Below are 26,370 nucleotides of genomic sequence, written 5' to 3'. Positions count from 1 at the left end.
GTCGTCGTCGTTCCTGAGTCATTCAAGTGTCGTTCCTGCCCATCGTTCCTGTCTTCATTCCTGTTGGCTCGTTCTGTCTGGTTTGAGATTGACAACCTAACCATTTGTCTGCTGGCTCCACCCTTCTTTACCAATTCGCCTGCTGACTCCGCCTTCTTCACCACCTCACCGTCCATCTCCGCCCACTTGCTTCGGACTCTGCCTCTCTCCACCCAAGTCCGTCCCTTCACGCCCGACGGTCGCTTATCATTCTCTGGACTGACGCTAGCTGCATGAGTGCCACGAAACACGAGACGACGTGCCAGCTGTCAGGGAGGTATTGCCCAGCAGAGCATTTCTTCAAAATGTATTGGTGGCGCGATCGGGCAATCATGCAAGTCATTGAGAGACCGTGAGCCTCATCTCCTCTCCTTTTTCTCTTCATTAACTCCTCTTCATCAGTGTGTGTGTGTGTGTGTGTGTGTGTGTGTGTGTGTGTGTGTGTGTGTGTGTGTGTGTGTGTGTGTGTGTGTGTGTGTGTGTGTGTGTGTGTGTGTGTGTGTGTGTGTGTCCTGGCGCCTGTCCTCGCTCAAGTTAAGATTGTACAATAATTATATCGGGATAACTCTGCTCTGTGTCGACTTTTGTAAGTTGCTTGTATTATTGCCGCACCTTTCACATTTCTTCCTATCTCTGATTACACACCACAATGAAAGCTATATTCACTGCACCACATATCTTTCCTCGCCTGCCTGTAATAAATCCTTTGTAGAAATGTTCCCAGCTCGTTTTCGTCCTTTCTTTCATTGATCCAGCATGGTCCACATCCTAACCTAGCCGGACTCTATTCCCAATGATCCGTTCTTTTTAGCCGGTACGTCCTTGGCAGTGTCGCTCGGCTGCATCTGATCCGGTAAAGTGATCCGGTTCGGACAAGGCGTACCGAGGGCGTGTTCCCCGGTAATTAAATCAAGTGATTAATTAGTTAACCCGGTTAACACACAGACAGGGGACCCTAGGTCACGTGGTTGAGTTATTGGCGTTCACGGTCGGTTAGCGACCCGCCGTGTCACGGAATTATCCGTGTGTGACGGCCTGCAATTCCGGGGAGTCTGGTGGGAACCTGAGATCCCCCCCTGGTGGTGTTCTCACCTGACCCCTGGCCCGCAATAATATTATTGTAATGCTTTGGGGTCGACAAGATTGAATGTTTTTCCATCAAGGGCCAGAACATGTAAATTGTTTAGTGTTCCAACTGTAAAACTCTGGGATTTCCTCACGGAGAAGCTTTTGCCTGCCTTAAAATTGTTTTTGTTCCACTCAATGAAGTTACACTCAGGGCATATTCGTTAATCTTCTCTTCACTCAAAATAATTGTCAGAACAGGAGAAAAAAGTTTGGTGAAATGCTTTTGGCAATTTGTAAATATGGAGGAGGGATTACAGCCTTGCTTGCTGAAAGTAAATGCATAAATACACTGAGTTATAAGAATCGTTAATTTCTTTAAATTTTCAGATTTCACTCCAGATTGACAATTTGGACACATACTCCGATCCCCAAATCCGAAGACAGACTTCATTGATGTACTTTAATTAGTCTGTGAGAGTAGATCGTGTTTCCATGGCAAGGCATTTTTTAATTGGCCGAATCAAAATGGCGGCCAAGACCCCTGCAAGTTTGAGCTGACGAAGGATAAGCCTTTCGTGAAGTAAAGCCGTTAATTATCTTCAAAAGGGGTGCTTAAATTTACCCAAACTAGTGCGTGCCCGTACGTGCGTGGCCGTACATGCAAAAAAAACCCCAAAAAACCTCAAACAACCACACAGGCCATTCCTTCGCTCTCGTAAACGACGACTGGATTGGGGCGTCAATTGTGACATCATATCAAACGAAGAAGAAGAATTGTGACGTCAGTTGACGTCATAGCACCGTGTCCTGTCATTGGTTTGGTAAATAAATGGCCATAACTTGGGAAACAGCTGAAATGGATGAAGAAGAACGATATCAAACCTTGAAAAGGCACATACTCAGGTCCCCAGCGTCAATTGTGACGTCATATCAAAAAAAAGGAAGAACAATTGTGACGTCATAGCACCATGTCCTATCATTGGTTTGGTAAATAAATGGCCATAACTTGGGAACCACTTGTCCGATTAATATCAAACCTTGAAAAGGCACATCCACAGGGCCCCAGTAATATACCTGGCAAGTTTCAATTAGATCGGACCAGTGGTTGTTGAGAAACAGTGGTCACAGACAGACAGACAGACACACAGAGATTGCTGGAATTATCGATAGATATCCAGTGTTCATTCATGCATTCCCTTGGATTTCCCCGAGAATGCTTGCAAAGTTTGAGGCCACTATGTTTCATGGTTTTGGAGTTATGGAGGAGACACACACTGACTGACTGACACACTGACATTTATTATTATGGACAAACAAAGGCACCCAACGTTGCCAGGCAACGCTGGGTACCTCCTCCCGACTCCAACCCCTCCCCCTTCCCCTTCCTCCTCCCACCCTACACTCCCTACCCCCTCTGGACTCCCACCCCAACCCTTCCCTCCGGACCCCCACCCCAACCCTTCCCTCCGGACCCCCACCCCAACCCTTCCCTCTGCATTCTCACCCCAACCCTTCCCTCCACACTCCCACCCCAACCCTTCCCTCCACACTCCCACCCCAACCCTTCCCTCCACACTCCCACCCCAACCCTTCCCCTCCCTCTGGATTCCCACCTGACCCCTTCCACTACCTCCGAGCTCCAACCACACAACTCCTCCCACTCTTCCCTCCAGACTCCAAATGAAAACATCTTTCCTCAAGTTTTTAATTATTTATTAAATTTTTCATTATTTCTTTTCCTCTGCATTATGAGAATGTGCTGTTATGGTTTGGGAAACTTACCCCAGGGAGAGAGCAGACATCGACACACAGGTGACCTGAGGATTAGTTATTTCATTAATCTACGTGCAGATAATCCTTGGTCCCTTCTCGAAGTGCTGTTTGGGTGGCATGCATTGGGGTTAGTTTATGTTTTCCTGGAGTAATGTCTTCCATCCACCCTCCTCTGCTACTTTCAGTCAAATTTTCAATACCCCCATTGGTCCATTCAAATCCTCTGCTTCATTCAATCTTCCCTCCTTTACCCCATTCAATCTGTTCAAACCCTCTGCTCATTTCAATCTTTCCTCCTTTACCCCATTCAATCTGTTCAAACCCTCTGCTCATTTCAATCTTTCCTCCTTTACCCCATCATCACTTCTAACATTAAATCCTTCTTCTTCTCCAATGGCTTGATTTCCGATCATAAATTTGGATTCAGACCAGGTCACTCTACCCTGGGTATGCTGCTTCTGCTCTCCCAAAAATGGATGGAGATACGCAATGCTAGACATGAAATCAGAGCCATCTCCCTAGATACATCGCGGGCCTTCGAAATGGTCTGGCACCCTGCCCTGCTCACCAAACTCTCTTCCTATGGTATCCAAGGCCATCTCTACTCATGGCTCACAGACCTCCTCTCCTGTCGCAGTCACCGTGTGGCCCTAAATGGAGTTCTCTTATCCCCTCTTCCTGTCCAGGCTGGAGTTCCTCAAGGCAGAGTTCTGGGCCCTGTTCTTTTTCTGATTTTCATCAGCGATCTCTCCGACTCTCTGGAAAATCCTATTTATCTCTTTGTTGATGACTCCACCCTCTGCCGTACCATCTGTCATCCCTCAGATCGGCAAGCAGCAGCTTCTTCATTCTCTGCAGATCTGGATAAAATCACAAACTGATCCAACACGTGGAGCATGTCTTTCAAGCCTGATAAATCTCACACTCTCACTGTGTCTCTCCGAAAGGACCGTCTGGAACCCCCCTCCCCCCACCCCATCTACTTTCTCAATCTTCTTGAAGAAGTCCTTTCATTCAAGCTTATAGGTCTTACTAATCTGCCATGATCTTTCCTGGGAAAGCCACATTTCCAACATGGCCTCCCAAGCCAGTCACTGACTCGGCATCCTCTGTCGTGCAAAGTCCTTCCTTGGCACACCTGAGCTCCTGACCACATACGAAACTTTCATCCACAGCAGGATGGAGTACTGCTCTCCACTCTATGTTGGCTCCCGTGCCTCACATCTTGATGCTGTGGAAACCAAGGCCTTCAATATTATTGAAAGCTCCTGTGATGAAGCTGAGTCTATGAGCCATTCACTTCACCATCACTGACAGGTTGGTGGTCACTCTGTCTTCCACCACCTCCTTTCTGGTCTTGCACCCTCTGCTCTTTCCATGCCTTGATCCCCCGAGGTTTCTGCAGGGCTCACATGGTTCACCATCAACACCCTTCCAGTGAAACGACCTAAATCCAGGATCACTGCTCATCTCCACTCATTTGTTGCTCTTTTTTCCCCACCTATGGAATCAACTTCCACATCCTCTTCAAACTCATTCTTCCCTACATTTGACTTCCGGTTTGGGGATCGGCTCTCCTTCAATCGGACAAAAAGGAAGAAAGCCAACAACGAACGACAACGTTGAAAATAAAAAAATTAAAACATTTTGAAACTCCATTCTCATTTTCCTATCCCTTCTTCGCAATATCCCCAAACTGATGAAAACATTTCCCTTCCTTAAAACCTCCTCACACCATAAAAAAAACCCCTTCCACAATGTACGGCATGATCATCTAAAAATGCCTTACTCCGCTTCTTATTCGATCAAGACAAAAACACATTCTTGTTGTTCTTCATCAAAATCTCTTCCTTTCCTCTTTCACAAGGCTTTTTTCCCCAAAACCTCCTCACTCCAAAATGCTTAGTTCATCCAGCCTCCTCTTTCACTTACAGCTACATTTTCATCCGTGCCTTCAACCAAAAACACTCACCACCACTCCACCCATGAAGTCTGTCGCACGTTATCCAGTCTGGGAACCTGAGGCATCAATTTTGCAAAGGCTGTGTGCACACGACAAAAATTTCCCCCTTCACGTCCATTCAGGGTGTTAAACCCTTCCATGTAAGTACCATCCTCCCCATATAATACATCCTCGTCCTGCCCTCTCTCAGCTTCCACCCGCTCCTCCTCCTCCTTCCAGCTTCACGCCCTCCCCACACCTCTCCATCGGCTTCCCTCTGCTCCTTCTCTTTGTTCATTTCCACATCCCTACATCCCATCAGCAGCTCCTCCCTCCACCCATCCCTAACTGTGTGGATCTTACACATCTGTGACCTCCGTTCCAACCTGACAGATGTCTCAACCCAGACCGCTGCTGATAAACCAGGCATCATCTGTTTAACAAAATCCTTCCTCTCACAGGACTCCCCGACTCATTAGTGCCTCTCCCTGGCAATTGTCTCCTCCAGTTGGATCAACCTGAACTCCGTTCTTGCAGCAGAGATGCATTGCACTGTATGTCAAAAACTCCATTTCTCACTCTTCTTGTCCTGCTCTTACACCTCCCAAACTCAAGGAGCACCTCTGGCTGTGACTTCCCCTCCGTTCCCATGTCATGCTCGTCTCAGTGTTGTACCATCCTCCCAACAGCGACTGCTCCATCTACATCTCTCTCTCAAATGACATGGACCAACTTATAATCACACATCCCAACTCTCTCTTTCTCATATGTGGCAACTTCAATTATCACCATGCTAATTCGCTAGGTGTTAGTACCTCTCTCACCAGCCATGGTACTTCTGCAAAGTACTTCTATGACTCCATGAAAGTGACTCAACCCATTAAATTTCCCACCCAGATTTAAGGTCAGGTCAGACGTGGGAACATGGGCCGGAACAGCGCGTCACTGCACCAACTTTCCGCCAGTACTCCAGAGGCTCCCGTCTGGCCATCCCGCAGGCAGATGCCTGGCCCATCCCCATCTCCTTGAGATGCTGATCAACCTGCTGCAACCGCAAGGCGCGTGGTCGGCCCATTGGCTTACTCCACTCACGAGGCCCCCTCACTGAAAGAATCTGAAGTGCCAAATCGGCATCATGAAAATGAGCCACATGTCCATACAGCCGCAGCTGATGTTCACGGACTATACAGGTAACAAATCTCATCTGAGTCTCATTGGTGGAAACAAAGTCTGACCAGTGATAGCCAAGGATTCTCCGAAGAGACCAGGTACCAAAGGAGTTAAGTCTCCATCTCAGATCTTTGGTCAGAGTCCAAGTTTCTCATCCGCAGAGGAATATTGGAAGCACCAAGGATTTCAAGACTTGGACTTTTGTCCTCCTGCATAGGTACCGACAGTACCACACCCCATGATCCAGTGAATGCATGACTCTCCAGTCCCGACCCAGACACCGAGTGACCTCTGGCTTACATGTGGAGACACATGAATAACACTGCCAAGGTAAGTGAATCCCTGTGTGACCTCAACATCCTCACCACAAAGAGGTAAAACCAAATTGCAGCATCCAAGACGTCATTGAAAGCCTGGATCTTTGTTCTGACCAAAGAAATTCATAATCCCAGTGGCTCCAACTCCTCAACCAGTGCCTGGAAGCCACCATTAAGATATTCAGCGTCTCTGCAAACACGATTGCATCATCTGTGAAATCAAGGTCGGAGATCTTGACATTCCCAAACGATCGATGCACCACAACTTCATCTCTCCAACATCCTCCTCAGAATCCAGCCCATACATGCACTGAAAAGTGTGGGGGCCAGTGCACAGCCCTGACAAACTCCAGTAACATCTGGGAATAAGTCGGAGATGGTATCACCACATCTCACAGCACTCTCAGTACCAGAGTTTCGTTCAGACATCAGATTGATCAGTTTTGGGTGGCACACCACAGAGATTGAGAATCCTTCAGCGGACATCCCAATTCACTGAATCGAATGCTTTGCAGAGATCAACATAGGTTGTGAGCAGCCCCTGCCGAAACTCTTGTTTGCATTCAGCGAGGACCCGAAGAGCAAGGATACAGACAATCGTTGACCTCTTCGGTGTAAAGCCTGACTGCTCTGGGCGCTAGTGCTCAAGCCGTATCCGAGGAAAGACCTTGCCCGGCACTGAGAGCAGCGTCACCCCTCGGTAATTGTTGCAGTGCTGGCGATCACCCTTCTCTTGCCAGAGAGGGACAACAAGGCCCCTCTTCCAGTCAGTTGGGATGATGCCTGTGCTCCAAACAGAGCACGGAACTGCATACAACGACATGAATGCAGCATTTCCATCAGCCTTGAGAAGCTCAGCATGGATGCCACAAATCCCAGGAGCTTTGTCTCCTTTCAACCGGCTCACCGCAGCCTGTGGTTCTACAAAAGCAGTTCACAGTTGATTGCAGGGTCAGCAATAGGGATAGTAACACCCCTGACATCCAACTCAGCAGCTAGTGGGTCAGCCTGGTACAGCCGCTCAAAGGAACCGTCCCAGCTGGCCTTCACTTCAGACTCTGTCATGAGCTCACCACCCTTGGAAACAGGCCACAATCGGTCCGAGCCGAGCTTTTTCATCCGTGCTACAAAGCTGTGGATAACTTCACTTTTTTCAGAGTAATTATCAAACATTGCACTTTTTTCAAATATCTTTATCCCCATGGTGAAATATTGCACATAAATGGAAAAAGATGGATCAAATCACAGCTAAGAATATTTTGATGTTAGCGAGCTCACCTGACAAAGTTGACGAATCAAAAAAAGCATTGAAGAACATTGTGGTACAACGGCTGCTAATCTGCATGATTGACCAATCACAAATGACATTCGATCGGCATGACCACGGATGAAGGCAATATGGTGACACCTACGTCTTATCTGTCAACTCGGATAAGAAGATTGCCGACTTTTCGTCAATTTTGCATCGAGTAATTTTATTCCATTTACCAACGTATTCTGACTATGATAAGTCATTTTTGCGACTTATTGGAAGCAGTACGAGTGCAAAGAAAGCAAAGTTGTCACGGACAACGCATCTGATCTTGGTTTAGATTTTTATGATACACAATCATGCATCAACATTCAACTGATAAATGAAAAGATAGGCTACAACTCCGAGTGTTAAACACTTCTGTAATGTCAGTAAAGCCAGGAGGAAGACTAATAATTAAGCCAAGAAATCTAATGCTCAAGATGAGATAGGAAACATACTTCTAAGTTTAACTCCGGGACAGCGTTGGTAGTCGACGCAAAGTAAGCTTAGTTAAATTATTAAAGACAAAAGGTAGCATCAATAACAAGTTAAATTATTTTATTTTCAACACCAATAAATATAAACAATTGCATTTATTTTGTGTTTAAAACTCAGTTCGTCATTGGGATTGTGAGCAATTGTGCACAATGGTATTTTCAAAATACGAGGGAAAATAAACATAATTTTGCCGAGCTAGGCTTGGAGGAGGAGTTGAGAATAGACACATTCAGTCGAATTTCCATTGTCAGGGCTGGCTTGGGACCTTAGGGTCCTGAGTTTGAGCCTCTGTTGACTGTTGAATTACACCAGGTGGAGTTGACTCAATCTGTCATACTGCCAAGGTCGGTGAAATGAGTACCAGTGTACTCGGGCAACAACCATTCGGGGTAACCTGCATCGGAGTGACGAGTAAACCACAATAAGTGCTGAACAAAGATGGAGGTTGATGTAAGACGACTCAATTTTTTTTCTGACCAGGCCAGATCCAGGGATCTCTCTGCCACACCACAGATCGGAGAACGACTTCCTTACACACTGCCAAAATGTCTTTGCCCTTTTTTCACTATAATATGGCCTGGTAGGACAATACAATGCACCAGTAAATGTTGAAATCAGGAGTGGAAAGAGACAAGCCTTGTGTGGACACTCATGCTGGTGCAATGCACCAGCTTGCTGCAGCAACGCAGTGAAAGCAACAGGACTGTTGTAATTCCCGTCATGATTGTGGATCCTCCATTTGGCAATAGGGTTGAAAACTTCATTGAGGCGATCTGCTATTAAAAAAAAAAAAAAAAACAAGCGGGAATGAACAAGTCCAAAAAAAAAAAAAACGAGGAAAACCAGTGGTCAAACAGATCAAGTCTGGATTTATTAAAACAATGCCGAAACATTAAAATAATAAACATAAAAACGAAATCGAGAGAAACCGAAAACCGTCAATAAACATCAAAAATCACTTTTCAATTTGATGCTAAAATAATCAGGTGGGAATTGTTCAATTCAAGCACAAACATTATACCCTTCAGTTTAATTTTCAGATTTGCTCCGGTTCAAAATGTGCATGTAATGTTTCGATAATTTTACATCATCATGTGCCTTACCGGCTAACAAAATGATTGACATCGCTCAAAACAATGGGCCTGAATACCTGATGTGGCCAGTCTCCTCCACATTAATTTCTTTGAATTCTGTGCTGGAGTCTTGACATGACACAGATGAAAGTTTGAAAAACCGTCATAATTATTTACCGCTTCCAAAAGAAGCTTTTGCTTTGTTGCGTACTGTGCCGTTGCCGAGTTTTCGGTTACTGCTTCTCCTTTGAATTTGGAATAAGCTCAAGTTTGGAGTTCATCTTTTTTTTTTTTTGAAGATTCTTTTCAGGATTGTCACTGATCTCCAGACAGCCTCCAATTGTAGAAGGTTTACAGTATTATTCCCCACAATAGTTTTAAAGATTTCAGTGAGGTTCTTTTTTAATTATTCCCATTAATCCAACTAGCGAGTGGTACTTCATCATTTTTGTACTCTCCATGTTATATACATAGGTCAAAGTGGCTGGTACCGACACCTCGATAAGCAACGCTGTCTTTTCCTTTTTGTCCATGAGCACTATGTCCTCGTTTTCAACGACTGCTTTTGGTTCATACTTCCGTGCTTTAACTGCGACTGGGATATTGAACTTTTTGCAGATGTGCCAGTGGATTACTCCGTGAAAATTGTTCTGCTTTTGTGTCACGTCTCGACCACCGAGCACCGCAACGAGTGCACCGGTAACCCGGAGAGTGTCAAGGCGGAAAATATATAGACACCGATGTGCTCTTAGTGTTGTTTTACGGTTGAAATCAACATACGACAGGAGACAGAAGACAGAAGAGTAACTTTATACGGACACTTATTGCTTACTACTTCTCCACTTTATTTATTATTTATTCCCAACTGTCGACTTTAAAAACAATACTACTAATTAAACGTAACACTTAATGACTTTCCTAAGAATCCCCAAATTAAATAAGTAAAAACATCACAGACCAAAAATGCAGCTACAAGTTAACTCACGACTCTCGATGCGGCAGGTTATCTTAATCATGCAGTTCATAGTCATCCCAGCGAGTTGTAAATGGGTGAAAGGTCAGCGATGAGCATGATTGTAAGAATCTCATCCGGAGGGTGTTCATAGGATGAAGCTGACTGGACAGTTGCGCTTTATAAGTCCTCAGAATGTGAAAGCCTTGTATCACCAAAGCATGGGGAAGAACCCAAGTCCACAGGTAAAGCTGTCTGAGAGATGTTGAAGACACAAACTCCAAGCCAGCTATTTTGGACAATATGTTACTTGAAGAAGAGGAGAGATTGAGATTGGAGGAATGAATAAGCGCTGAGGTTATGCACCAATCAGCCGCTGCCTTCTTCATTATTACGCGTAAATCACCTGAAATGGTGCTGAGGGTATAGAAGCCTTGATTGTCGCAGGGATAACAGCAGTGTAATGTCCGCTAGGTAGATACCATGAGTAGTTCAGACAAGAATACCCAACCAGGTATGATATAAGAAGCGAATCAATCTCCATAGACCAACACACAGCAGGTCGAAGTTGGCCATCGTAGTCAGGGAATAGGTGAGTCGTTGAACCTTCTGAGGTTCGCGTACAGAAGACCCCCCCCAATTCCTCCTTCACTGGGTAGGTCAGTTTTAAAATGACTTGCATCGCTTGAAAATGAGCGCAACACCTCAGGAGAAGCGTCATTGTCTTTTCCTCTTGGTTTCCTCCTCAAACTGCCGTTGTCCTTTTGTTGTTGTTATTGGTGGTTGCTTTTGCTGTTATTGTTGTGATTTAACAGGAAATTTAACAGCAAATATAACCTTTACCAAAGCGCATCTATCGGGGATGCCTCTTCACGGTAGTTGGACACCCCAACATAAATCAGGGGCCAAATCTTCCCCGTTCTTCCCTGCTGCCCAAATTTGTCAGGGCAGCGCGGTCACGGTCAGTGCCGATCAGTCCCCATGGACCGCCCCTTTCTCTCTCGTCTCTGTCTCGTCTCTCTAACTCCGTTGTGGCCATAATTTTGTGAAGGTGGGGGTACACCATTCTGGATGTGGGGTATCTCTTGGTCACTCCTGGGAGATCGACCGGCTGTCTCCGTGCCACGGGCTTCTTCGAGAGAACTGTTCGGGGCTATACAACAATAACAACAACAACCTTCACCAAAGCACAACTCAATGTTTTACTGGTCTTCAACACTTTGTATGTACAGATGTTTTGATTTTTTACATCCCGAGAGGTGATTGGTCCTTTAATTTCTACCTTGCAGAACCCACACTTGTTTGATTGATTCAATCATGCCATCTTGCTGAAGCCTTTGGTGCAATGGTCTTTGGCATTTATTATGACTCATTCTCCATGACTTCTTCTTCGCCACTCCAATCTGTCTAACACTTTTTGAAGAAATTTTTCCTGCTCTCTGCCATTCTCCTAATCGTCAGTATACATTTCACTTTATACTTTTCCTTTGTCTTCTTGGCAATCATTGGGGCTGCATTAGCTGCTTTTTCGGTTTCATGTGTGCTGTGTTCTATGCACGCCATTACTTAAGGCCCTGTCACACCTTGACGATTTAGCCAATGTATGCCTGACGTATGCAAAATTGGGCTAAAACGCTGGCACACGTCGAATACGTTATGGGTAAGTTTGTATACGTTAAGAGCACGCTGGCATACGTCGTAGTACGCTGGCATACGTCGTAGTACGCCAAGCTGTTAGACAAATTTTAACATGCTTGAAATTTCCCGACGTATGCCAGCGTACTACGACGTATGCCAGCGTATGACTCACACGTTCCGCATAATGCTGGCTATAAGTTGTATGCACGTTACGCGATCGTTGACACACGTCGACACACATTACTTGTAAGTTACTCATAAGTCGAAACACGTCGAGGTAATGTTTAGCGTACCTGAAACTTATTTCTAACCTTTGAGTAACGTGTTGGAGGCACGTTACGCGATCGTTGACACACGTCGACACACGTTACTTGTAAGGTACTCATAAGTCGAAACACGTCAAGGGAATGGTTAGCGTCAGTGTTCCAGACTCCCTGTTTTTTTTTCTTTGTTTTTTTTTTGGTATGACGGTCATGTTGACACTAACGATTTCTAGTGCGGTTATAAGATAATATAATTAAAAGGCTGCCGCTCAATGATTTAAATCATAACCGTCATACCGAAGAAAAAAAAACCAGGGAGTCTGGAACACTGACGCTAACTATTACCTTGACGTGTTTCGACTTATAAATAACGTACAAGTAACGTGTGTCGACGTGTGTCAACGATCGCGTAACGTGCCTACAACTTATGCCAGCGTATGCGGAATCTATGTCATACGTCGAGAAATTTTCAACATACTGAAAATTTCTCGACGTACTCGGCGTACAATGACGTATGCCAGCGTGCTCTTAAAGGCCCGGTCACACCTTGACGTTTTAGCCAGCGATGGCAACGTATTAAAATGTATCTAAAACGCTGGCTTACGTTGAACTTTTGATGTTTTTTTTTTTAAGATTCGGACGTATTCATAACGAGTTGGTCGTATGCATAACATATTAGTAATGGACACAGAACGTTTCGTTGTGTTATAGATAACTTATACCAACGAATGCTGAACCTGTTGTTGGCCTACACAACCGATGCCCAACGATAGTCTAACTTAGGCATGGCGCGTTGCACGCATCGCCGACGATGTCGTGACGTAGCCTATTAAAAGGCTGACGCACAACGATTCGAATCATAACTGCCGTAGAAATGGAAGTGACAACATCGCGGTCACACCTTGGTGATCTTGCCAGCGTATGCCGACCTAAGAAAAATGTGTCTAAAACGTTGGGGCACGTCAAATACGGTATGAGTAAGTTTGGTATACGTGAGTAGAACGCTAAAGTATGCTATCATACGTTGTAGTAAGTAGAGTACGTCAAGAAATTTTAAACATGTTCAAAATTTTACGACGTACTCGGCGTATGACACACGTTCCGCATGCGATGAGGATAAGTTTTACACACGATATGCGGACGCTTACACACGTCCACAAACGCTACTTATAAGCTACTCATAAGTCGAAACATGTCACGGTAATGTCTTTTTTACGCGAAACTTATTTCTAACTTATGTTTGACGTGCTTTGAACCAATTTTTTACGTAGTCCCAACACACATCAACGTATGTAGACGTATTCCAATGACGTCTTCCGGTCGACAAAAAAAAAATAAATGAACGTGTTTCTAACTTACAACTGCCATATAAAGACGTGTTCCCAGCGGTTTTGGGAATTGGTATATAAAAATGGTGTTCATAAAAGGGGAACCCAACAGTGTTTTCGAGTCCTTTTTGAGTCTATGTCCATGTCAGCAGTAACAGTATCAGTATCAGTATTAGTATCAGTATTAGTATCAGTATTAGTATTAGTATTAGTATTAGTATCAGTATTAGTATTAGTATTAGTAGTAGTTTGTTCATGTTGGCAGTAGTAGGTGAGTGTGAGGGGGAGGGTGTGGGTTATGATGGATCCTCCTTGCGTCCGCGTATCCACGGGTAGGCTCATAGGCTGCCACTCAACGATTTAAATGGCTGCATCTCCACTATTGAAAGTAGACGCTTGCGCTCAACAATTAGATTTTTTTTACACTCAACGACTTTTAAACGGTACCACTCAGCTAGTTTCATTGTTTACAATGAACGATTTAAATTGCTGTCACTCGCCTTTGTTTTTTTTTTTTTTGTTTTTTTTGACGCTGGGGTTTGGAAATTTGAAGCGTTTCTTCTGAACGTGTTAAAACGCTCAAACTCGACTATTTTAAATAGACGCTGCCGATGGACAATTGGAATCATAGCCAAGCTAGATATCGAAGTGTGAACATCCTCGTCATGCCGAAGAAAAGTTTGAAGAATGCTGCAAATAAGTGTCCTGGCCGTGGCCGTGGACGCTGACGTAAGGACGATCCATTATACCGACGTCTTTCAGCCTATGAGTAACTTAAAAGTAACGTCTGTCGACGTGTGGCAACGATCGCGTAACGTGCCAACAACACGTTAATCATAGGTTAGAAATAAGTTTCGGGTACGCTAAACATTACCTTGACGTGTCTCAACTTATGATTAACTTACAAGTAGCATGTGTTGACGTCTGTCAATGATCGCAGACCGTGCATACAACTTGTGGCCAGCGTAGCGGAACATGTGAGTCATACGCCGGCATACGTCGTGAAATTTCAAGCATGAAAAAATTTGAGGACAACCGAAAAGTACAACGTTTAAAGCCAACGTACAACGACGTATGGCAGTGTTTTTCAGCGTGCTCTCAATGTTATCAAAACTTACCCATAACGTATTCAACGTGTGCCAGCGTTTTAGAAAAAAAAAATTCAAAAATCGGCATACGTTGGCTAAAACGTCAAGGTGTGACCGGGCCTTAACGTATACAAAACTTACCTATAACGTATTCGACGTGTGCCAGCTTGGTTGGGCAAATTTTTCATACGTCGGCATACGCTGGCTAAAACGTCAAGGTGTGACAGCGGCTTCACACTTCGATGTCTAATGCGGTTATGATTTGGATCGTCGAGCCGCAGCCTATTAATAGCCTACGCCACGTGATCGTCGGTGATACGCTGCCGCGCGCTGTGCATAAGTTAGACTATCATTGGGCATAGGTTGTGAACGCCGACAACACGCTCAGCATTCGTTGGTATAAGTTATCTATATGTGATTGAAACGTTCCATGTACGTTACTAATACGTTATGCATACGTCCAACACATTATGAATATGCCAAAAACTTTTTTTTAAATCATCAAGAGTTCAGCATATGCCAGCGTCGTTTTACATACATTTTGATACCTTGCCATATGCTGGCTAAAATGTCAAGGTGTGACAGCGGCTTCACACTTCGATGTCTAGTGCGGTTATGATTTGAATCGTCGAGCCGCAGCCTATTAATAGCCTACGCCACGTGATCGTCGGTGAAACGCTGCCGCGCGCTACGCATAAGTTAGACCATCGTTGGGCATAGGTTGTGAATGCCGACAACATGCTCAGCATTCGTTGGTATAAGTTATCTATATGTGATTAAAACGTTTTGTGTACGTTACTAATACGTTATGCACACGTCCAACACGTTATTATACGCCCAGAACTTAAAAAAACCATCAATAGTTCAGCGAACGCCAGCGTTTTACATACATTTTGAGACCTTGCCATGCGCTGGCTAAAACGTCAAGGTGTGACAGCCCCTTAACTATCCCCCACCTATTTTGTAATACTGGTACTGCAAGTTTTTATTTACTTTGATTGTGCTTCTTGGGCAGATAGATGTTTGCAGCACGAGTCTTGTGCTCTGTAGGTATCCCTTTGCAATTATTTTGCGCTTTTGATCGTGATATATTTGATGGGCCTCTTCTCGCCCTGGGTGCTTGTATGGTGTTTCATTTTCTAGCTTCTGTATCGCTATTCTTAGGTCGATATTTAAGTCATCCACATTGTGGTCTACCTGCTCTGAATGTGTCAATCTTTGATCCTTATTTAAAGCTGATGATTGAGTAAAGGCCTTGCTGAACACAGGACACTTGTGGGCTTCCTTTATTAATGAAGTCTTTGATGGACACAAAGTTTGCTGATTGAGCAAACCCCGGTTGCAGTCAGAACACTTGTGGGGATTCTCTGGGATTTAAATGAAGACAGAATAAGGGAAATTCGCTCACTGGTAATTCTTCCCTGCATGTATTATTTGATGTTCATGTAAGGTTGAAGAATGAATGAAGGCCTCTCTCATTGGTTGTCCTGATCAGACTGGATCAGTCTTCGGTGTGTGTTTTGATATATCGATCTATAATTCCAGCAATGTGTGTGTGTGTGTGTGTCTGTGACCGCTGTTTCTCGACAACCACTGGTCCGATCTAATTGAAACTTGCCAGGTATATTGCTGGGGACCTGAGGATGTGCCTTTTCAAGGTTTGATATTAATCGGACAAGTGCTTCCCAAGTTATGGCCATTTATTTACCAAACCAATGACAAGACACGTTGTTGTGTGGGCGTGGCCGATGGGGGAAGGGAAGCTCAGCCGCGTTCCCCATTTCGGGTTACAACGTACGGACTTCCAGAGAGTGATGACTTCGTGTATTCTAATAATTTCTCGATTTCTTATGCGCATTTATAGATAAACACAATGGCCCAAGTTATGATCGTTTTCATATTAGACGGTGCATAAATTTCAGTAACATCAGAGTGCTGGTATGCTCCGAACCAGGAAGTAAATTTTTTCTCTGTTTTCTCTTCTTGTTTAAACTTGCCACGACATTGCGAAAAGGTAAAATACATTGGCGCTAATTGAATAATTGGGTATTAAAACTAAATTGCGAATAATCGTAACTGCGAATAATATGCAAACTTCCGGGCCACACACGTACGGGCACACGAGAGCGAAGAAACGGCCTGTGTGGTTGTTGTTTGTTGCTCACGGTTTGAATATTTATTTATTATTATTATTTTTTTTCTTTTACGGGCACATACGAGTTGAATTAAATTTGATGAACCAAAAACTGCCTTGCTGCACACAGAACACTGGTAGGGCTTCTCTTGCGTGTTTATTTTATTGTTTAGAAAAAAACGAAATACCTTGATGAAAAAAAGATGAAAATTTATGACCTTGATCGAAAAAACAGAAATACCGAAAAGCGCAAATACCTTGATGCACACCAAATACTTTGTAGGGCTTCTCTCGTTCATTATCTCCATTCACGGGTTTCAGGAGGTGGGAGGAAGTTCTTCCAGAACTCAAAATCTCCACCTCCTATTTTGTGGTGAAGGATTACGATTCATGAACCAAACTGTGAAGTTTGTTCTCATAACCTCATTCCAAAGGCTCTTTTCAGAATCTTCACTGAGCCTCTAATAACCTCCACTTGTAACTCGTTTGTCGTAATATTCTCCGGAATTATTTTTAAGTACTCAGTAAGTGTTTTCTTTATCGTTCCTGTTGCTCCGACTCTCACTGGTAAAAATTTCAGCTTTCTTCAATTTCCAAGTCCGCTTGACCTCGTTTTTCAGATCCTGGTTTTTGGTTATTTTCCTGATTTCTGTGGCATTTAGTCCAAAGTCATTGGGAACTGAAACCTCGATCAATAACGCTGACTTTTCCTTGTCGTGTTTGAGCACTATGTCCAAACGCAATGCTTTGTTTGCAATGTCCACACTTGATGGGATCATCTCGTCATGTTTTAGCATTACATGTTCATTTTGAAGGATCGGTTCTGGTTTGTGTTTCCGTGATTACAGATGTGCCAGTGGACTACTCCACAGAGGCTGTCATGTCTTTCTGCGCACAGCTGTTCAGACATGAGTTTTTTTCATCCCGAAAGGAGGTGACTGGTACTTTGTTTCTACCCCACAAAACCTGCATTCGTCCGATTGGATCAATCCCACCATTTTCTTTAAGGCATTAGTGCAGTGTCCTTGGTCTTGAGCATTGACGATGACTCATTCTACATCCTAATTAATTTGACCTCTTCCAAGCCATTCCAAAGATCCTTCCTTGTCGATCCTTGTCCTGTCAAGCTCTCTTTTGAATCTTCCTGTTCTTTTATCATTCTCCCATTTGTCAGAGTTTATCTGCTGATATTTATTTTTGTAGTTTTCCTTTGCAATCATTGGGGCTGTGTTTGTTTCTGTTTCGTTTTCTTGTGTTGTATCCATCATTTGCACCTGTTTTGGAAGTTTGTTGCTCAATGAATGAAGGATCCCTTTTCTGGTTTGTTGTTTTCTTGCTCATGTACGAATCTCATCCGATAGTCAGTTGAGCTCTTCACGTACTCCACTAATCCTACACACGATGTTCTGTGCACTTGGTTAAGCTCCATCAAACCACCTCTTCCTTCTCTTCTTGGTTAGTAAAACCTCGGTATGCATTGGTTTTTGTCGAATATCATGTGAATAGTTAGACGTTTCCTTGTTTTGAACATCCAAGTTGTTGATTTCCAATTGTGGCAAGTTTATAATTCCACAGTTATATTGGAATACTGGCACTGCAAGTTGATTTGTAGCTTTGGTTTTGTTTCTTCGAGAGAGGGATGACGTCAGAAATAGTCTTATTCTGCGTTGGTACTCTTTGCTGATTATTTTATGCATTTTTTTTTTGTGTTGTACCTGGGGACCTTCTTCTATTCCCAAGTATTACAAGGATGCTTCGTTTTCTAGTTCCTGTATTGTTGTGCTTTCATCGATTGAGACGTTGTCTGTTCTTTTCGTTTTTCCTTGTACAAATGTGCATTTGGCACATTTGTCAAGACCAAGCTCAAGTTGAATGTCCTCCGAGTATTGCTTCACTAATTTCAGTTGATCTGCCAATTTATTATCATTCGGTGCAAAGGGTTTTAGATCATCCAGGTGCAGTAGGTGCGTCACCTTTCTTGTTTCTTTGGTTATTTTTCTGTTGCATGTCAGATTGTATCCGTGTCCTTATTCATTGATGAGGCTGCTTAGTGGGTCCAGAGACAGAACAAAACAGGAAGCGGGAAAGACTGTCACCATGTACGATACCACGTCGTATCTTTACTCCTGGGATTTCAATCTTTCCTTTCAAGTAAGGTAGTATCAGCATTGTATTCCAGAGCGTCATTGCTTTCTCAATCAGTGCGACTTCTCTCCGGTGTGCATTTTGTTATGTTGAGACAAATGTACTGAATGAGCAAATACCTTGCTACACACTGAACACTGGAAGGGCTTCTCTCCGTTGTGTATTTTGTTATGTTTTGACAAATTTATTGAACGAGCAAATACCTTGTTGCACACAGAACACTTGTAGGGCTTCTCTCCGGTGTGCATTTTGATGTGTTGAGCCAAACTTGCTGAACGGGAAAACACCCGACCACACACAGAACACTTGTGAGGTTTTTCTCCCAAGTCAATTCGTTCATTCTTCCTTGTGTGACAACTCGCATGCCTTTTCAAAGCTGATGAAGATGACAGTATCTTCGCACAAACTCCACAAGGGTATGGGTTCTCACCAGTATGAATACGTTGGTGATATTTCAAAACAGTTGAAGAGTTATATGCCTTTGGACACAACTTGCAAGTGTACGGACGCTCTCCGGTATGAAACCGCATGTGAATCTTCAACTTCGACGAGTTACTCAATCTCTTTCCACACACGCTGCAGGTCTGTGGCTTCTTTGTTTTAATACAGACATATCGTCGCTTCATAGTGTGCATTCGAGCATGCCTTTTCAAACCTGAAGAAAAGGAGAACTTTTTCCCACAAATCTCACAAATGTATGGGAGCTCTCCTGTGTGGGTACAGGTGTGAATTTTCAAGTTGTATGAAGAAGGATATGCCTTTGGACAGAATTTGCAAGTGTATGGGCGCTCTCCAGTGTGAATCCGCATGTGAATCTTCCACTTATACAAGTTTCTGAATCTCTTACCACACATACTGCAGATAGTACTGCAGGTGTACGGCTCCTCAGGGTGGAAACTACGAAAATGTTTTCTCAATTGCGAAGAGGAGGAGAACGTCTTTTCACAAACCTTACAAGAGTACGGGCGCTCCCCCGTGTGAATGAGCATGTGATTATTCAATTCCCCCGACCTCTTCATTCCCTTCCCACACACACTGCAGGTACATGGTCTCTCTTTTGTGCGAGGCTCAGTGTGGTTCAACCGTTTGCTCTTATAACAGGTACGAGAAGAATAATTGGTACATTTCTTTTTTTTGCGACTGCATACTTTTCGGTGCCTCTTCCTGTGTCTCATCAATGCAGATTTTGTAGTGAAGGTGTGAGAGCACAAGGTGCAGGAAAACTTTGTGATGATCTTTTGTTTACCTGCAAAGAACATTAAAAAACAAAACAGTAACTTCTCAGAAACTAGGCTTTTGAAGGCAACATATAGCTTTGAATGATGAGCTGTATTTGTACGGCAAATTATTCTGAAATGATATGTGACCTTTATGTGCGAATATTCTCAACATGCGGCCTCATGCGTCGTGCGACATCCATGCGGTGTTAAAAAGTTGCAGGCTACCATTTAGTTTTGTGAAGTGCAAATTTTTTTTTCTTCTTCATTGTTCGTCACAATGCCAAGCAACTACATTTGCAAAGGGCATCAATGAAACATACATTCTCCTATGTGTCCGAGACCTGGGCACACATGGAACCCGACCAATTTAATGGATGTTAATCGATCTACACTAATAAATGTCAGTGTGTCAGTCAGTGTGTCTGTTTCCTCCATAACTCCAAAACTAAGAAACCTATCAGCCTGAAACTTTGAATGCACATGAAGGGAACTTAAAGGGAATGCAAGAGGGAAAAATTGGGTGTTTGGTTTAATTTAAACACCCTTTTTGAAGATAATTGACGGTCTTATTTAATTATATCCTTTATCATGCACGTCCTCAGACACCTTGCTCACCCTCAATGGAGTCTTCATTCGCCTTTTTTTGTTTTTGGCCTGTTCAACATTGCCTTGACTTGGAAGAGGCTGCAACAATTTCTTAACAATCGTTTTTTTTCTTTTTTACACTTTCCTCGCATATCAATTTCCTGATCATCATTCCTACGAATCGCTGGTTACATTTCAATGCTTATAAACGCCCGGAGATGCCAGCATTCGTGTCTTTATTGAATATCGGCACAGGCCATAACCTCAAGAATCTCTAAACTAAGCCGAATTACAAAATTTAAGCTCCAGAATTGGACTTGGCAGTAATTCTGAGTGTTAAAGTATTCATTTGTCCAACTCGGAAATAGTTTGACATTTTGGGTGTCTCTGGGAGGTGTTTAACATGATGGATCGGCGATCGATAAATATAATCGCTTGCCAAGGAAATGTCTGATTGCTCTTTCTAGTTATTCTTTGCTGAAATTTGTACCTCTGTTCAACCACCCTGCCAAGTCAGCCATTCCTTAACTGTTTCGTTGGAGTGCTTAAGCCACTTGGTGAGCACTCGACAATATTTACACTGTCACTGAATACTGCACATCGATCGACTTGAACAAAGTCCAAGGGCCACTCGTCTGCATTGGTCCCACTTGATCACGAGGTGCGTTTGACGGTGGCCGATTCGCTGAAAATATGCAATTCTATTTTACATGTTTTCCCTTTTTGTGCAATCATCTTTCATTATACGACCCGTCACTTTGTCAAAAATTAATCCGTATATAAAACTAAACGTTTCGTTTCTTTGAAGTTTTTTCATCTTTTTCATTGGAGTGCTTGGTTAAACAAATTGGAACGGTCTTCAAGCTTTGATGGCGATACTGTGATTCGATAGCGGAGTTTGGAGGGCAAAATAAATGAGATTACAATGAGTAAAAAATGTTTTCAGTTGTGAGAAAATAAAGAATCGCCACATCACGGCAGGATAGCAGAGAGGTACGCACACTCGCTCTAAGCTGTCTCGCCTGGGTTCAAATCCCGATCCAGCTGCAAACTGTCATGCCAGTGCTTCACAGGCAGGGTGATTCATCAGTGTGGTGCCGTCTCTCAGATGGATGTTAAACTGGGTACCACATTTGCTGGAATCACCTGCCTCATCTCTCTCTCTCTCTCTCTCTCTCTCTCTCTCTCTCTCTCTCTCTCTCTCTCTCTCTCTCTCTCTCTCTCTCTCTCTCTCTCTCTCTCTCTCTGGCTCTGTCTCTCTCTCTCTCTCTCTCTCTCTCTCTCTCTCTCTCTCTCTCTCTCGGCCAGTCACTCTGTGTGTAAGTGTCATGGCGGCGTGTTGTCCCCTTGTCTACCTTACTTTACCTAGCTGTGCAGCGTTTTCTCCCTCCCCCCTCCTCTTGTCCCCCCATTTCCTGAGTTAGAGAGAGAGAGAGAGAGAGAGAGAGAGAGAGAGAGAGAGAGAGAGAGAGAGAGAGAGAGAGAGAGAGAGAGAGAGAGAGAGAGAGAGAGAGAGAGAGAGAGGAGCATTTACAGCGGTATTCGGTACGTTTGTTGCGCTTTGGGCGGTGGCCGTGCCGATCTACTGTTGTGCATTATTAGTTTATCGCGTTTATTTATTTATTTACTTATTTTGTATTCATTGTCCCTTTTCCTTTCGTTTAAATAATTCTTGTTTTCTCGCGACCCGTCAAAGTTTGAACGGTGTTCGCAGATTTATTTTTATACATCCGGCCATTGAAAAGTCATGGCAGGTGAAAGTTCGCTGTATGCTTCCTTTGAAGCACGAACCAGGAACCATGGCTTTGTTTGTATTCCTCCGTCGGAGATCGACATGGAGAAGTTAATTGTTGGTGTCGGTGAGATCATCGGGATTGAGAATGTTAAGGCGGTTTTCCGTATGAACAAACAGATTGTTTTTTCGTTTCTCAAGTGCCGGTGGTTGCTCAAGTCATGGAGCGCAGACTTTTCTTCGATCCCGATATTTATGTTTCTTTTTCCCCTTTGGATACTCCTGCAAAAAAAGTTGCGATTTCAAATTTACCACCTTTCGTGAAAGGTGATGAGATTGTATCCCAGTGAAAACGATATAGCACGGTTGTATCCCCATTAACGACGATTCCGTTCCGTAGTCGGAATGATAATTTTAAACACCTTATGTCATTTCGTCGGATTGTTGACATGATTTTACCGCCGGGTGTTTCAGGGTTTCACGCAATCCTTCCTTTTAAAATCGAGGGGACATACTTATCTGGGATATGCGAACAAAGAAACCCTTGTGTGTTATAGTTGTGGTGAATTCAGCCATATTGAAAGATCGTGCCCCAAAGACATGCCGAATCAAACTGTTAATGAAGGCTCCTCATCCCAACAACTCCCCGTCCCAGATAATGCTCCTCTTACAGAAGCAGAAGCTTCCCATGACGCACCTGCTCCAACTCCGGTTAATAAAAGCACAAAAAAGATTTCTTTCCCCTTCTCAAAGCACCGCTGAGCCCGGATCGAAAATACTCGCTGCTTCAGCGGCTCCTCGCTCCTTCGCACAGGTGGTTGTGGGGACTTGCCCCACAACACAGACCCCATGTGCCTCGGTTTCACCAGTTGATCCCTCGTCTGAATCACCTGGTACTGTACCTCCAAAATGTTATACAACGACACGAAGCACTTGATTGCATAAAAACTTCTTGATTACAATTATAACAAGTTTAAATATAAACGGAGGACGTAATCCTTCACGTAAAGTCCAAACGATGCAGCCAATTAATAATGTAAAAGTAGATATTCTTCTTTTACAAGAAACTCGGGCGACTGCGAGTTGCATGGCACACTGGAGGCTGAAGTTGAAAGGAACTTGGTTTTTTAGTAACACGGCCTCCGTGAGTGCCGGTATTGCTTTTTATATTTCTCCACATCTTCCCATCTCCTCTCTTGTTTTTAAAGAAATTGTTCCTGGATATTTAGCTGTAATTGATTTTATATACAACCGCCAGCGGATTTTAATTGTCAATGTTTATGCCCCAAGTGACAGCACAGTCAGGACAGTTTTCTTCACTGATTCCTTCACTTTTCTTAATAATTTCACCCCCTATACCCTATCGTGTTTAGGTGGTGATTTTAATTATACATTAGATCCAGTCAAAGATCGGAACAGCCCTGAACCTCACCCAGCTCGTGCTAGGCCTTTGTCCACTCTCTTGTTACAACATGATCTTGGTGATGTTTGTCGACTACAGCATGGGAACGTCCAACAATTTACTTGGTGTCGTTACTTGTTAAATAACATGTCACTTGCGCAAGGCTTGATAAATTTTACATTAGTCTCTCCTTTTTAAATCGTGTAAGTTTTCCCGACATCACTCCCTCTGGCTTTTCTGATCAATTTTTTTTTTATTAAAATGCGTCTTTCTTTTCCTAGTCCTCAGAGGAATACTTCTCATTGGTCTTTTAACACCTCTCTTTTCAATGATTCCTTTTTTAAATCATCTTTTTAAAAAAAAAAATTGGCTTTGAATTCTAGAATCACGGAACGATCTTACAAATCTCTGTCAATGGTGGGATTATATAAAAGCACAAATCCGAGTCTTCTGTCAGCAATATAGGAATAACTTCACCAATGTAAAGCAAGCTGGGATAAGTATTTTAAGGAAAGAAATCTTCTTTTAACAAGATAGCACGATTAATATTGATAAGGATGTACGATGCCGGCGGCTTTATGAGAAACAAGCCCTATTGCATTGTTTAATTGGAGAAGATGCTCTCGGAGTGCGAACCCGACTTAGAGTGAAAGGCCTGTCGACTTCAGAATCTTGCTGTAAAGACATTTTTTAACTTTGAAAAAACTACAAAGTCTAATCGTTCGCTGTTAAGCTTACGTTCAAGTGATGAACAAATTCACTATCGAAGACAATGCTCAGTTGAAGTGTCTTCTTTGGGATTTTTACAAGAATGTTTTTACCACAAAGAAAAGTAATGAACGAGCAATGTCTGATTTTACCCAAAATCTACCACAATTTGAAGAATCGCAACAACACTCTTAAGAACAAGATTTTACTGTAGATGAACTTTTAATAGCTCATAATGACCTTCATGATCATAAAGCACCTGGCGTTGATGGTTTACCTGTTGAATTTTATAAAACATTTTAGGATTTTCTTGTGCCAACACTTTTAGATGTTTTTAAGTTTCGTTAACATGATGGTTTGTTACCTTTAAGTTGTCGCCGTGCAGTCGTGTGCCTTATCCCGAAGAAAGATCTCCAGACCTTGCAGAATTGGAGGCCTATTTCTCTGCTTCGTGCGGATTACAAAACTTTTTCCAAGGCCCTTGGAAGTCGTGTGAAGCCTTTTCTTAGCATTTAATTCATTTTGATCATTCTTTTTGTATTCCAAACCGGTCTATTCATGATAAAAAAAAAAATTTAATTCGTGACTTGTGGGATGTCTGTGCTCTTCAAAAGCAGAATGCTGGCTTGTTTTTACTTAACCAAGAGAAAGCTTTCGATTCTATTCGCCATGAATATGTATTTTACACCTTAAAACGGTTTGTTTTGGGGCAACTTTTATATCCTATGTCTCATTGTTGTTTCATCATGTTTTTAGCATCATTAAAGTTAATAATAGCCTGTGTGCACCATTGATGGTTGGAAGAGGAGTCCGTCAATGGTGTCTGTTATTGGGCATTCTCTACTCCCTCTGTATTGAACCCCTCCTAATTCGCCTTCGTGCTAGTCTACCAGGCTTTCCTGTGATGCCAACTGAAAGGCCAATTGTTATCTCAGCATATGCTGATGATGTGTGTGTCGTGGTGCGTAATAGTGATGATATCACCATGTTATTAAATGACTTGGAAAAGTTCTCTTCAGCTTGCACAACGACAATAAATTGGAGCAAATGTAAAGCTCGATGGATTGGACATACCCCGGCTCTTGGTTTGCCTCATCTTCCCAGAAAATTGCAGTAGGAGAAGGAAGGCATCCGCTATCTAGGTGTGTACATTGGCACCCCAGCTTTTATGGCTCAGAACTGGTTAAATACAGTAAGCAAAATTGATAATAGACTAGAGAAGTGGAGAGGAATATTACTTATCTTGTCGTACAGAGGTCGTGCCCTCGTGATCAATAACCTGTTGGCTTCCTTGTGGCACAAAATGATTGCCCTGCACCCTCCTGAAGCACTGCTGCTGACAATCCAGAAACATCTGCTTGATTTTTTTCTGGGGTGGCAAACATTGGGTCAAGCAAGAAGTCCTTTACCTTCCATTGGCAGATGGTGGTCATGGTCTTGTTGACATTCTCAGCCGACTGATGGCCTTTCGAGTTGCCACTGTCCACCGCTTTCTTTTTTCTGCATCACTGCCATGGCAACCCACTGCTAACCATTTGCTGAAAATGGCTGGCATGCTCGAGTTAAATCAGGAACTTTTTCTCATGGACTTGCGACATGTGGACATCTCTCCTTTGCCTTTGTTTTACCAAGACCTGTTGCAAGTCTGGCAGCCTCTTGTAGTGCACCGAGATATGGCTCACTACAACATCAACAACTTTCTCGACGAGTCTATCTTCTACAATGCATGTTTTCCGAACAGTCCTCGATCACGTGCTTACATACAATGCTTCATAAACTCCGGTATACGTCTCATATGAGATCTGCGGAATGAGAACAAAACATGGCATTCAGTCGGGCATATTGCGACTACCGTTGGAATGCGCTCTTTGAGAACTGTTTCCCAGCTCGTCCAGGAGATTCTGCGAACCTCCAGAAGTTTGGGACTCCGTTTTGATACCACCAACGCTGTCCCTGCAATCCATGCCCCCTTCTTTCCGCAGTTGCGTATAACATCACTGG

The 26,370-nt window shown here is 43.4% G+C and overlaps 1 protein-coding gene across 1 annotated transcript in view; it reads right to left on the bottom strand.

Moving 5' to 3' along the window:
• LOC147033569 (uncharacterized) overlaps window positions 1-26,370 on the bottom strand; it is a 69,577-nt gene that overhangs the window by 39,747 nt on the left and 3,460 nt on the right. Inside the window, exon 2 of the mRNA XM_085851701.1 lies at window positions 18,778-19,968. Coding sequence (XP_085707827.1) covers window positions 18,778-19,968 — 1,191 coding nt within the window. The remainder of the gene's footprint in view (window positions 1-18,777; window positions 19,969-26,370) is intronic.

This window comes from Eptatretus burgeri, chromosome 2 (genome assembly GCF_056783735.1).
Source record: "Eptatretus burgeri isolate ZD-2024b chromosome 2, Ebu_testis_v1, whole genome shotgun sequence".
NCBI classification, from domain to species: Eukaryota; Metazoa; Chordata; class Myxini; order Myxiniformes; family Myxinidae; genus Eptatretus; species Eptatretus burgeri.
This window is presented reverse-complemented; position numbering and strand designations above follow the sequence as displayed.